Here is a 15,074-nt window from a genome sequence, read left to right on the forward strand (position 1 = left end):
AACCAGTGAGGTAACACTCCACATGAACCAGAAGACAGAAAATTTTTAAAAAGTAAGAAATACAGAGCTATTACACAATAGCTTAAATCAGACACCGAACATTGGCAAAAATGTGAAGAAACTGGATTGGTCATCCATTGCTGGTGAGAATGCAAAATGGTACAATCAAAAATAATTTGGTAGTTTCTTCATGCATCTCAGCACTGTATTCCTGGATATTTATGACACAGAAATGAGATTTCTGTACTTAACAAAACTCGTAATTTTCATAGTAAATTTATAACCCCAAATAATCCAAATACCTTTTATTAATGGGTGTTGTTGAAAATAAAACTATAGTATATTCATAAAATGGACTATTTGGGGAGTATAAAAGATGAACTATTGTTAAGATACAACTTGGACAGATCTCAAGGGAAATATGCTGAGAGAAAAAAAGTCAATCCCAATAGCTGAAGTACCACATGTCTAAATGGCATGTATGGTTTTATACATACTGTATGATTTATAATAGCTCTCTAGAACTGACTAAATTTTAGTAGTAGGAAACAGATTAGTGCTTGCCATAGATGAGGGATGAGACAGAGATGGGGTTCTGGGAAGGAGGTGGGTGTGCTTATAAAAGGGCAGCACATCACGGAACTCTTAGAAAATTTTAAATGGTGATATATTTATGAGAAATATAATGCCTAATAAATGTTCAATAATGTGTAAAAAAAAAAAAAAGGCAGCACAAGGAATCCTTGTGTCAATGGAACTTCTTATATCTTGACTGCAGTGGTGAATACAAACCTAAATGTGCAGTAACAGCGTAGAACTGCACACACTCTATGAATATATATATATTTGAATAAATTCAGTGAGTTGTATTAATTTCAGTATTGTGGCTATGATATTGTACTATAGCTTTATAAGATGTGACCACCGGGGTAAACTGGGTGAAAGGTACTTCCAGTTCCCTTCTCTGTATTATTTCTTATAATTACTTATGAATCTAAAATCATTTCAAAATAAGAAGTTACATTTTAGAAAGGCAGTGGCTAGAAAATTCTTTATAATGTGTTAAGCACTTAGGGAAAAGTACATAAAACGAAGGAATATCAAGGGAGCTTAATAATCTTGGCATTCCTATTTTCATACTGTTTAAATATATCCTCAGAGTAAACTCCTAGATGTGTGGTTCCTGTATTAGAAAGCAAAAGCATTTATAGACTGTCTCAACTCTCAATTTACTTAGGGGGAACTAAAAAAGTATTTCTTTCAATTTGCTCAAATCTACTTTTCTGTCTCTTAAGAATGATTTATAGTTTTATTTATGTAGAAATAATTTCATATGTGCAAAGTCTAAGAACTTCATCTTCTCTGTTGCTATTTAAATAGTTTCCCCGGACCATTAGTGTATCTCATGACTATTGTTTGGGTAAGCGAAGACTATTGAGTTCTGCATGATAATTTTATATCTAGCTACATATCAGAACTTCTTTTATTGTTTAATTTAGTTGTATTATTTCTCCCTTTTCCCACATCCATAAAATCATCACCAAAAATACAATTCTCATGTCTCTACTTAGTTTCTTCTCTAAATGCATTACCTAATAATTTCAGTATAATGTGAAATTGTGGTGGAAACAAAGTATAGCCTTACTTTGTTCCTGAGCTAAGTATTTTCCCATTAAATAGGACACTAGTTTTAAGAAAAAGTCCTACACATACATACACACATACACATACATTCATTTAAATAAGGTATTTTTCAGTTCTTTTTTTTTAATATTCTTATTTATCACACAAGTGTTGAATTCAAAGGCCTTTTTTTTTTTGCATCTGTGGAGATTGCCTTTGCTATTTTAGATCTATTAATGTAGTGTTTGACATTAGTGAATTTTCTAATATTGATCACCTCACATTCCAAACATTCTGGAATAAATCCACCTGGTTGTGATATAATTTTGTTCACTACTATATTATTAGAACTTTTGTAACAATGTAACAATATCCCTAAGTAATGTTGGTCTATAATTTTTGTCATAGTGTGTTTATTTGGCTATACCTATTTCCTAAAATAATTACGAAGTTTTCCTTCATTTTGGAATAATAATTTATAAAGCACTGGGGGAATATTTGATCTCTGATGTTTAGGTAGAATGCTTCTCAGAAACCATGTGAGCCTGGTCCTTTTCTGTGCAGTAGTTCTTCAATAGCTCTATTTTATTTTTTCTGGACAGTGTTTTAAGTTTTCTACCTCTAATACATATAATTTTGTGAAGTATATTTACAGAGGAAACTCCATTTCGTCTAAGTTTTCAAACTAATTTGCTTAGAAGTCTACAAAGTCGTCCCTATTTTCTATTCTTTATCTCATTTATTTGTGATCTTATCTTTATTATTTCCTTCCTTGTGCTTTTGGTTACTTTGTTGTTCTTTTTCCAGCTTTGTGAGCCAAAAAATATAATTCATTTATCTTATTTTATTTTTATTAATAAAATTATATGAGATAAAATTTTCTCTGGTTACTGCTTGAAGTCAACCCTATAAAATCTATTATCATTATTTTTGAGATATTAATAATTTTAGCTTGCATTTCTCTGTTACCCAAGGGTTGTTTAATAGGTTTATTTATTTCCAAGTGAAAGGCCCCTCTGAACAAAAGAATTATCATGATGAATAATTTTAGGGTTCTCTAACATTGTGACCAGAGAATACTATTTGTAATATTCTACTTTTTGAATTTATTATTTTCTTTATGATCTAATATATGATGATTTTATTCTATTTGCACTTAGGATGGTGTATTATCTATAATCAGGGTGTAAAGTTCCATATATCATAAGATCTACCTTATTGATTATGTTATTTTAGATCTGTGGTAGTCAGTTTTCTGTTACTATAACAAATATCTGAGATAATCAACTTTAAAAAAAATATTTATTCTGGCTCACAGTTCCAGAGGGTCCAGTCCATGACTGATTGGCTTGTAGAGGCAGCACACCAGTTCAGGGAGCATGTAGAAGAGCAAAGCTACTCACCTCATGGTCAGAAGCGGAAAAAGAAGAGGAGAGGCTGGGGTGCCACTATCTTCTTCAAGGGCATGCTCACTAATGATCAAAAGACCTCTCATTAGGACCCACCTCTTACAAAGTTTCCACCTTCCAATGCCAAGCTGAACACTCAATCTTTAACAGACAGCCTTTGAAGGACATTTATGACCCAGACTAACATTCTGCTCTAGGTCTTTTGTATCATTACTTGGTTTTTGTCCATTTGATTTTCTTATATTGAGACTAGTGTATTAAATCCCTTATTGTCACTAGGTTTACATGTCTCCTTTTATCTTGTATAAAAGTGGATACCATTGTTAGGTACATAATCCTGTTACATCTTAATTGTGGTTTTCGGCATTGAAACATGACTTCGTAATATTTAATGCATTTGACTTAAATTCTACTTGTCTGATATAAAATCTACTACCCTGATTTCTTTGTGTTTTAATTTTCCTGTTCTATTGCTTTATATGTAGACCTTCTGAATAACTTAAATTGTAATTTTTACGTAGGTGTTGTTACTTTTACTACCTTTCTTTACATGATGTTTTCTTTGATTTTTGTATGTATTTTTGGTGTTCCTTACTATATGATGTATCATTCTGCTTCTGTATTATTTGCTGTTTTTTTATTATTACATGATGATATGTTTTCTTCCTTTTTTTAAAAAAATGTGTTATTTAGGAAGATCTTTATTTTTTCTAATTGTTATCATTGCAAAACTAGAAGAGGTTACTACTGATCTCATTCTATTCCCCTTGAAAGCAGTTTTATCTTTTTGCCTAGAATTTATGTTTTCTTTATTATTATTAATAATCCAGTAACACAGATAATCCTCTGAGAAGGTTAGACACAAACACCTGAGAAAGAAACAAGGGCAGACCATATTTAATCATAAGGTGGCTTGATTTCTAGCATGCTTCACAGAAATGTCACTATTATCTGACTTTCTCTACGCTCAAAACATAAATAGTGTGAAAAAGATAACTTTCAAATAGATTTTTGTTTTCTTACCTTCATTGATTAAATTCAATGGGTCTTGTTTTCCTTCTCCTTCTTGTGACTGAGCTGGATCCAGTGAAGTCTGAGAAAGGCTAACTTCTGCTGACAACTGGTCAAGACTATGATAACTCTTCCTGTAAAATAAAGATAAAACACTACTTGCATTTTTCTAACAAAAAAAATTTCTAAAAACTCTTCAATAGTTTTCAGTTTATTAAATTTCTAGCTAATTTTCTTCCCAACATTTACCCTAAATTTTGTCTTTATATGACTTCAGTTTTATCTCTATTACAGTTTTATTCCTACCCTCTTTGGAGGTATATACGCTTTACTTCTTGAAAAGGAGAGAAGGAAAATAATTTCAAACAAATTAAAACCTCATACCATTTTTGATTATCTGGTTGACTAGAAAATGAAAACTTATCATTGAGTTATTTATAATTCTCAAAAAAGAAGAAAATCTACGGATTATTCCTAATGAAGAAACAAAGTCTGGTTAATAATGATCAGTGTTTCAAGTAATTCAGATTTGTTTAATACCTTAGTATGATTATAGATGGTTATTAAAAAATAACAAAATTATTATAAATTCCTATGATTCTTAAGTTTAAAGATGTGGGTAATAATTAATTTCATTTATATGAAATTTTGAGGACCATTTTCTATTAAAGTAATTAATTAAGAGTAAATTATATTAGAGAATAAGCTCAATTACAAGTAAAAATTTAATGAAAGCTTATTATTAACCCTTTCTCATATTTGACTCTTTAGGATAAAATCAACTCACAACATACATGCAGCTCTGTTAGTTATTCACATTTCATGTAAAGGAGAAAAATTATCATTTCCAAATACATGATCTAGGAAAAGAAAGATGCTTTTCAATGTCTATTTCGTAAGGTATCCAAACCCCAACTAATTTTCTAGAAATATATTTTATGATGATATTTATAGGAGAGCACATACAGTTTAATCCATTTCACGGATCTATTCATATACACAAGAGTAGACTTACAGATTTGTCAAGACTTGACAAATTTGATATTTAATATTATTTGTATACTTATGTTTAAAGGTTGTTTTAAGTTAGTAAGGACTCAATTCAAAATGAGAAGGAAATGGGAAAATATTCATTTACTAAAACTATATTGCACATTTTTTAAAAAGGCAGAGCCCAGCTGGGTGTGGTGGCACATGCCTGTAATTTCTATTAAAAATAAAAACAGCTGGGAGTGTGGAACCCCTGGGTTCAATCTGTGGTCCAAAAACAAACAAGAAAACAGGGCAGAGCCCAATATGTCTACAAAAAACAGTAGTTATTTATAGTTAGTTAAAATTGATTTTGTGCTTATACTCCATCAATTTTATTAAGATAAAATTTTTTAGGATTTCATAGCAATGGAGAGATCTGTTTTTCCCTCTACAAAATGAAGAATGAGACAATAGAAAAATTTTACTAGCTTAGAATACAGTGTTTTCAAGTTATAATATGATGACTTTTCAAAATCTGGGTATAAAAGTGCTTAATTATAATTTTTAAGTAAGATTCAGCTATTGCAGGAAATCTCAAATAAGGCAGGTAACACTTTTATGAGTTACTTGATATGTAACATTTACATAACACTTGCTATATGCTAGGCACTATTACACACACACACACACACACACACACACACACACACACTCACACACACACAACTTACTTAATCATCACAAGTACCCCAAGAAGTTAGAATTATTACCTCTACTTTATATCCAAGGAAACTGGGGCACAAAGAAATTAGATTTAAACCTGGAAGCCTGGTCCTAATTCTGTTCCCTTAACTGCTATCTTATCTCTAATATAGGAAAAAAAGATTTGGTTTCCTATTTTGTTAGAAACCCTTATCATAGAATAGCCTTGTTCACTGAGATAGAACATGTAAATTATATCATATTTAATTAAATTGCTAAAAATTTCACTTTATTTTCATTAGACTTATTTCCTTAGCTCTAGAGGAAAGCACAAACAGGAATTTAGTGAGCAATTTTATTTCTATAATAATAAATTGTACATATAATTTATATTATAAAAGTTTCTTCAAATAATTTTTATTGTCCAGTAAGTAGGAGGTTTGTTTTTTAAATTCATGACTTAAAATGAATCTCTGACACTGATTTTCATCATGAGAAACTTGTTAATACTTTAAAATTTAAAAATATATATAAATATTTACAAACATGAAGTACTCATAAGCAAAAAGACATGAAATTCATTAAATAGTGTCAAATAAGGCCTTAGAGTTTCACAGCACACATTCACAATAACCTCCAGGACTACAATCACTGGGAGGAAGAAACTATAAAGGCAGTCCCTGAGAACAGCAACATAAAATGAGTTTTCTGCATGACTACTGAAGTTTCTTTAGGAAGCACACTTCTGAATTCAAAGTGATTTGGGGAATTTTATACCCTTTAATTTGTCACAGCAGATAATCTTTGAGTTATACACTTTACTTAACCCAATACCAATGCATATAGAAATAGAATTTGATATACAATTATGTTTTGAAGCAATAATAAAAATTCCAAACCAAAATTAAGTACTCTATTCATAAGACATTAAAAACAGTACTTTACAATATCTCCCTTGCTTGAAGATGACTACGAACACACTACCTGGGAGGAAACTAGTTCAGCTGCTTTCAGTATATCAAAGAATGAGTCTGGCTTTACATTTTACCTAATTTCCACCAAGACTTGGGGCACCATCAGACAACATTTGCTGTCACATAGTGAGTTTTACATCTAGGGGCGTTCTGTCATTAAAAATCCACAGCTAAGTCCTATCTTGGAATTTTATACTCATTAACACCATGCTGTAAGATTTAAATGTAACCCACCAGCCATACCAATATAAATTAATAGCTATTTTTATATCTCATAATAGAATTTTTAAAATATCAGTAGCTTAACCTAATCAAAATAAGAACCCCAAACAGTAAAAGCCTTGCATTCTGACTATACAAAAATTTATATTTTAGTAACGTTATTATACTATTAAACATAATTTAAATTAAACTTATAGGAATTATATCATATGTCATGGGCATTTGGGATATAATAAAATATACTATATTCAAAATCTAACTATTCAAATATTTTAAAACCACTCAAATACAAATTCATATACATGAAATTGGGTATCATAAAAGGGAAACTGAGTGATAGGCCTGAATTCATTTATTAGTTAATTTTCTTACATTTTATGTAAATGATCAGAATTAATAATATGGATAATTTATGTCATTTATTTGCCCAATAGGTGTGTTAAGGTCAATAATTTACATTATCTGGTAGACACTGGGAAAGAGAATGATGCACAGAAAGAGACAAGTATTATCCACATGTGGAAAATAAAAACAAATATATGAACATTGTGTATATAGAGGCACATGCAATTACATGGAGAAAAATATGTTATATTTTTATTCTTATTTTTTATAGAAATAGGTTTAAGGGACAAAATAATAATTTTTTACAGCAGAATATTTACATTCTCTAAATCTAGTGAAAATTAACAGAGTGATGCAAGAAAAGTCTTCTAGGAAAGGACCACGTGGATCAGGTCAATGACCACTTTACAAACTAAAATATGTTTGCGGTATTGGTGCTTTAGAGACATCTACTCCAAACATGTTTGAAAGACACACATGGGAAGGAGAATTCCTAAAACATCTGAAGTGAAAGTTATTAAAGAAAATTTAAAAGCCTAAATAATAGATCATGAAAGGGTTATTAAAGTTCATGAATCTCACAATTTTACAGTATTAGAGTCATATTGGAGTCAATGATTAATTTAAATGACTTAAAAAAAATCTTAAGTAGAAAATATAAGTTTGATGACAAGGAATCTGATCTTTTGGCATAAGATTAATTAAGTCAGGCAATAATTCAACAAGGTTATATAACAAATCATTCTAACAGGATTATCTAACTGGCTTATCTTACCTAGACTTTATGAATAAAAAATATTAAGACAGAACATATTGTAAACAAAAAAGTAAAAAATTATTCCATGTTGTTAGGTGAACATGCTTTATGTATTTATTTATTAATGAGTTTTTTTTTCTGTAATCCTAAATGTTTTAAAAGTTACACAGCTCCTAGAGGAACAACTATAGACATATCCTTCACAGAAAAAAAACTTTTTAAACATGGTATTGCCATATTCAAAATAAAGGAAAAGATATAAAATCACCCTGGATTATTTTGCCAGGTCTAGGTAATCAAGAAATAAACTGGAAGTCATATTTTAAAAGTTTTATAAGCAGCATAGCAAATGAAAATAAATTTCAGATCTTCTATTGTGAGAGGGATCACTCTATAAGTAGATTACAACAGAGAAAACTCCATAAGGAGGTGACAACAAAACCAAGATATATAATATTTCAATTTAGGAAATGCAAACAAACAAATTCATTAAATAGAATAGTATAGTACTCTACTAACTCGAATAAATAGGAGTCCATTAGTTTCAGGCTATGTCACTATGTTGAGTTCCCAGTAACAAACTGTTATCTAACTTAATATATAAACAAACTGAAACCTAATTTAGGTGTGTCTATGTGTGTGAGTGTGTGTAAAAAAGTTATAAACTGAAACCTAATTCAAGAGCATATTTGTTTCATAACAAAGAGTCAAGCTTCATCTAATCATACAGTTGACTCATCACACTGTGCCCAAATAAGGCAGATGCTTAGCTGTAGTCTAATCATACAGCTGTTAAATGCTGTTAAAGTTCAATTTGTTCCAATTTTTGCTTTTAACATTTTCTTTCTTCTTAAAGTTGTCTTGGGCTAGTTGGTAGAATAAAGTTACACAGCTCCTAGAGGAACAGCTAAAGACATATCCTTCACAGGAAAAAACATCTACTAGCATTAAGACTCTAACAAATTACAGGTCAGTTTCTCCAAATTGGCAACACAGCTAATACTAGTTATTTAAAAGGTTTTAGACATGACCTCTATAATCTGTAGGTTTTCAATAATTGTCAGTTGAATTTATACTGGTCAAATTAAAAGAAATTAATGATCAGGTAGTTCAAGAATCTTGGCTCATATTATAAATTTAAGGAGAGTAAAAATTGTATCCTGATGAAAAGCTATAATGAGTTTCAAACAGGATTTACAGAGAGCTCCTCAGTCAGAAAATCCAAGCTTCCATTTTTAAATGACACAATTGGGATTATCTATTCAGAATGACTGCAGTTAGCTGGTCATTTTAATTCCATGTAAAACTCAGAAAGTAGAGTCTGGAACTTTAGGTGGGTGTAGTACGCTGTTTTGCATGGAAGATACAGGGTTATATTAGAGACAAAGAAAGATGATACAGGGTATATAAAGATTTGCTGAGAAGCAATTAAAGGACGGACAATTTTTTTCCTCATTTGATACTTAAAATGATGTTAAATAGGCATTATCTCCAGTAATACATGCAGACAAGGGAAAGGTTAAGGAGAAGTACTGCTGTGTTACACAGCAAGTAAGTGGCAGAGATTGCTTAACACTTACTGACTAAACTCTAGGTTCAGTGATCTCTGTATCCCTCCATCTGCACAATTTTTGTTCAGGGATATTAGTTTGGAAATAGGGCCATCCAAAAGCAATGCCAACATCCGAGGGCTAGTTAGATTAAATGAAGATGCTAGAAGGGAAGAGAATCCCCTCTTAAGCTAATGCAGTAACTGAGTCAAGAAACAAAATCTAGCTGGGCATCATGGCGCAAGCCTGTAATTCCATTGGCTTAGGAGGCTAAGGCAGGAGGATCTCAGTCAGCCTTAGCAAAAGTGAGGTGCTAAGCAACTCAGTGAGACCCTGTCTCTAAATAAAAATGCAAGATTGGGCTGGGGATGTGGCTAAGTGGTCAAGTGACACTGAGTTCAATTCCCAGCATATGGACCCCCCCCAAAAAAAAACAAAAAAAACCCCAAAAAACAAAATCTAGATCCATGCTTAACAACCAATAGGCAGTTTACCTGACTTCTTTTCTGAGACTGCCATTACTTTTGCCGCTGCTCTATTACTTCATAAAAACCAGTCATTTACACATGTAGAGGTAAACTACAATTTTTTTTTTTTAAACTGCTTTAGAGAGTACTTTATAGGCTCTTTGATAGGTAACTCTGCAGGCAAGAAAGAGCACAGTTTTCTGGATAAAATATTTATTTCCTTCTATCTACTATAATAATGTGAGCGCCGCAATTAAAAGACACCATTTTTATTTGGGCATGGTGGCACATGCCTATAATTCCAGTGACAGGACATGGGAGGCTGAGGCAGGAGGTTTGGAAGTTCAAGGATAGCCTCAGTTAAACTTAGTGAGACCCTCAGCAACTTAGCAAGATCATATCTCAAAATTAAAAATAAATAATTAGATAAGGACTGAAGATATATAGTTCAGTGGTAAAGTACTCCTGGGTTCAATCCCCGGTACCAAAAAAAGGCACAGTCTCTTAACTTATTAAATTAGATTTAATATCATAACATTTTCAAGTTAAAAAAAAGCAATAATATCTCCTGTGTTATATACAAAATATTCCAAATATTGAAATTCAAATTTTCAATCACAAATTAGAAATAAAATATTCTTCTATTAATTAAATATGCCACAGAAGGGTTAAATCATACACAGTATAAGATACATTCTAGTCATTCAAAACTTATATAAGAGTATATAAACTAGATCCTAATCTATAAAATATCCAATGTGAACACCTTGAATCATACTAGGAAACATTTAATATTTGAAGAATTCGAATGATTTATTTCAAAAATAATCTGGTTCAAGAAGGATACGTATTGGCTCCACCAGTGTAAACGAAAAACAAGGACTCCAGAAAGAAATAGAGGAATAGAGAAACAGAGAGAAGGAGGAATGGGGAGGAGAGAAGAATAGAAAGAAGGGAGGGAAGACGGAAAATGAGAAAAGTGATAGAGAAAAGGGAAGAAAGCAACACATGGGTATAGGAGAGAGGGAATTCAGAGAAAATAATTAGAAAATTAAAGACAAAAACTATAGTGAAACAAATGATTAAGATGGGAAAGTAACTAAAAGTCAAAGAAGGTAATACACTTTGTGATTTTCAAAATGAAGATTACCTATAATTTTGTAGCTCACTCAACATTAAGATACTATAATTAAAAGAAATAGTCCTGAATTACCAGGGCAAAGAAACAGGAAAAGGGTCTGTTGCCCGTAGGTAGAGTCTGTATTTTCTATAACTTCTAAAATTAAATTTACTGAAAATGAACACAACACTTTCAGATCCATCAAAACCAAGTATATATCTTTCTATCCTTTCATGAGATGGAATCTTATGTCTTCTAACAAGCAGGAAAATTAATTCTAGGCAAATATAACACCAAAGCTAGAATTAAAAAATAAATGGTTCATTAAACATAAGTTCATAGATGTAACTGAAGGACTGGCTAAAAATTTAACAGAAGTAGATAGTTGGTTCAATACTACCACATGAGAATTTCTCAGATATTTTACTTCCCCAGGGTGCCTTGGCTTGAAAATGTTAACACATTCACTGTCTTAATCTAACCTAACCAAAGTAGACCTAAAGTCTATCTTTGCTCTAAGCTAGTAATAAATTCAGAAGAAAAACTGAGACACCAAAGTGGATAGCCACATGTTTTGGTACAAGTGAATTTGTAATTAGTTGGAAAAAAAGGTGTTACACTTACTCATACCACTGTTTATTGTGTTTTCGGTAAAGCAACGTATCCAAGGCAACAGCATTGACATCCAGAGCTCCTGGGGAAGGCCACTGGTTGGTGAGATGGGCAGTTAACTCTTGTCTTGATCTTAAATCATTATTCTTTAGCACAGTCCTGTGAATATTAAGATGGTGAGTGCTTTTGTCTTCACTGTTAAAATGGCAGAGGAACCTAATGATATCAATTTAGGCCCCCAAAATTCATCTTTTAAAAGTGGTACGTTAATAGATTGTGAACAAATCTATTAACAGAAGACTGGCTGGGACTATGGCTGTTTTGTCTTTTGCAATATGTGCTTTTCATTCTTTCTCTGCTGATTACATTAAATCAGTACTATTGAAATTCAGACTTCCTATCTTTTCCACAGAGATAATTACTAAAAGACTAAAAGACCAAAGAAGCATTTTATATCAAAACTAAAAAACAATGGTAATAGCCTAAATATACAAGCTATTGGATGCCATTTAAAATATGTAAGATTTCATGTGTATGATTTTTCTGGCTTGGAAACTCAGAAAAAAACTCCAAAAGTAATTTAACTCAAGTAAATGAAAAGCAATTAAAATGAATTTTAAAATAAAGGGTGCAGAAAAATACAAAAAAAATCTATGAGATTCCCATAACTGTTTTTGATGAATGTGACTATAAATCTTTATGAATGTGATTAAACCAGTGACAACTGCAGTGAAGAATATAAACCACTGGATATATTCCAACTACAGAATAAAGTCATCATAACAATTCATGGTTTTAATTTTTGTGTTCTTTAGTTTTGTAGAACTGTTATTGTTAATAACAACTTACAAAAGAATTATCTTTTTGCTAAAATTTCAACTGTATGAACCAAGAGATCATCTTCATGAAACAAATTCAACATTTAAATTGATGATTAAAGAAGATTTAAAAGAAGAGGGCTGCTCTATGTCTAAAGAGTCTTAAAAATCTTCTAGGCAATGTGCATCCTCAGACAGGATCCATGACCTTAGTGTGCCAAGGTTCTGAACCATCAAGTCAGAAGCAAGGAAGTCATTTGTGCTTGCCACAACTTCTAGAGACAATTGTCCTTGGTGAGTGGCAAGAGAAGGGAGGAAGTGAAGTACTGGTAGCACAATTTTGCACTAAGGAAAATCAGCCAGCACATCCCCTCTAACTTAACAGTGATTCTAAAAGAATTACTGTTTTTACATGTCTCTACCAGGCCATAGGCAAATATTTATGATTTTTCACAGTATCCATGTGTGTTGAAAAATATTTGTTCTGTGATGTCCACAAAGAAACATTATCTAATATATGCACTAGACCTTGTCTCAGAATGTATAAGAATGTATAAGTAAGAATGTATAAGTGTAGGCAAAAGTCAGTGAGGATGTATCCCATGAAGATAATCTTTTTGGTTAGTTGGCACAATTTTATTGCACTGGAAAATAAATGAAAAATTCAGAAAAGACTTTAAAGGTATTTTAACCTTGCTTTTAAAATTAAAACAGCAAAGTTTTTTTTTTTTTTTAAATTAAGATTGATAGAGAACTCATGTAAAGCAGAACTAAGGATTATTGACCAGATAATCTATTATAATAAACTATCCTTATTTTGGGTTTTCTTAGATTTTTCTTTTATATATTCCCTCTCTCAGGTTTCTAGTGAACACCACTGGAAAACTCAACTCCAAAGTCCTAGCGGGCTCACAGGAAATTCTCAGGGCAGGGTGTGAGAAAAGCAAATGTGCATGTGTGAAGCAAGGACACTGACAGAACTCTGTTAATAAGCAACTGAACAATTTCTAATTTATAAAATATTCTTTCTGAAAAGTGAGAAATTTTACACCTCATAAAATAAAAGAAAAAACTGAAATTTCACAAAAGTTTCTACACATTTGTTCATAGAGAATTTTTGCTTAATGGCAGATTAAGGAATGTCTTTAGACCTCTGTTCTTAGAAATCCTGATTTCTATGAACAGCTGCCCAGTCCTCTGAAATAGGGGATGAGAGATTTCAGTGTACAAGATAGGTGTAGCTTCTGTTCATATTTTTCCCTTCTTTTGTGAGGAATGTGGAGACAGGAAATTCAGGCACTTGCCTTGCCACTATGAAGAGGAAGTGTTGGAGAATCCTTGCATAAGGCCCTTTCTTTCACCACTCCTGCATACTCCAGTACACTATGGGACAGGCAAATGAATTAAGTTAGGTTGAAAAATCCCATCCCTGGATTTTATCTTGACTAGAGCTAGTAAAAGGACAGATCGATTCATTCACTTCAAGCAGTGGGGCCCTGACCAGAATGTCTGAGAAGAGAGACCTCCCTATAGTCCCTATTTCTAGTCCCTGAGTTGCTGATACTTGTAATGAATTCTATTTGTGTTCAAGAGTTGATTGTGATTGGCTGCAAAGAATTCTACCACTTACCTTAGAACTTCCAATATACCCTGTTAATATCAAGACCTGTTCAAACTGATTCAAATACCCCTAATATGAGACTAATGATATTTTTTTTATTTGGTCCAGCTTAAAAATGGGTTTACTTTACTCAACAATTGTTATTATATAATGGTGTTAAATCAGTGGTAAAAGTAAAAAGATATAATGTTTAGTACTTCACTTTAATTCAAACTCTAATTGGTGAAGTTAGTTAGCTAATCTAAACATGGAACCATTCTGTATGTGATAGATTCAACTAATCATTCATTTATGATATAAATCATAGATTTACCTTTTTTTATATTAAGGTAAAGATTCTACAAAATGTTCCACTCAAGGAAAATTGCTTAATTGGTTAACAAAGTAGCAATGATATATTCATCACAGTTAATTTTAATAACTTTCCTGTGGTATCTACCTCTAAATTTCTAGTAATTTCTTTTTAGGTTCTCGAGACAAATAATTATTCAGAAATTTGGGCTCTCAAAATAACAATTAAATCTTCAAAAACCATTTAAAGAAAGACTTTCTTTTATGAATTTTAAGCTAGATATAACTCCATCAAATCTTTCTTTGAGGCAGTTCTGACACTTTTAATGCTAAAATAGAGCTTCTTAGTAAGTTGCAAGGGTGCCTTATTAGAGAAAATGATTAAAAACTCAAGTTTACTTATATGTCAACAATATGATCATCTCCTTGTCTTTGCTCCTCCACCATTAACCCTATCCCTACTATATTTCAAAGGGTCCAAATTCTATCCATCTCCCAAGATCCATTTCATTTTCTACCTCTTACATAAAGATGCTCATATCACTTCTGTCCACAATGATACCATCTTTATTGTTTTGCA

General features: G+C 31.6%; 1 protein-coding gene across 6 annotated transcripts in view; it reads right to left on the reverse strand.

Annotated features, from left to right (window-relative positions):
* Positions 1–15,074, reverse strand: part of Rundc3b (RUN domain containing 3B) — a 153,310-nt gene that overhangs the window by 8,909 nt on the left and 129,327 nt on the right. For 3 of the 6 annotated variants that reach the window (XM_047560276.1, XM_047560275.1, XM_047560273.1), the window contains 2 exons: positions 11,777–11,923; positions 4,056–4,177 (listed from right to left, as the gene is read on the reverse strand). In XM_047560276.1, coding sequence (XP_047416232.1) covers positions 4,056–4,177; positions 11,777–11,923 — 269 coding nt within the window. Of the gene's footprint in view, positions 1–3,026; positions 3,096–4,055; positions 4,178–11,776; positions 11,924–15,074 lie in introns of all 6 variants that reach the window. The other 3 variants (XM_047560278.1, XM_047560277.1, XM_047560274.1) reach the window with 2 other exon arrangements.

This window comes from Sciurus carolinensis, chromosome 8 (genome assembly GCF_902686445.1).
Source record: "Sciurus carolinensis chromosome 8, mSciCar1.2, whole genome shotgun sequence".
Classification (NCBI taxonomy): domain Eukaryota; kingdom Metazoa; phylum Chordata; class Mammalia; order Rodentia; family Sciuridae; genus Sciurus; species Sciurus carolinensis.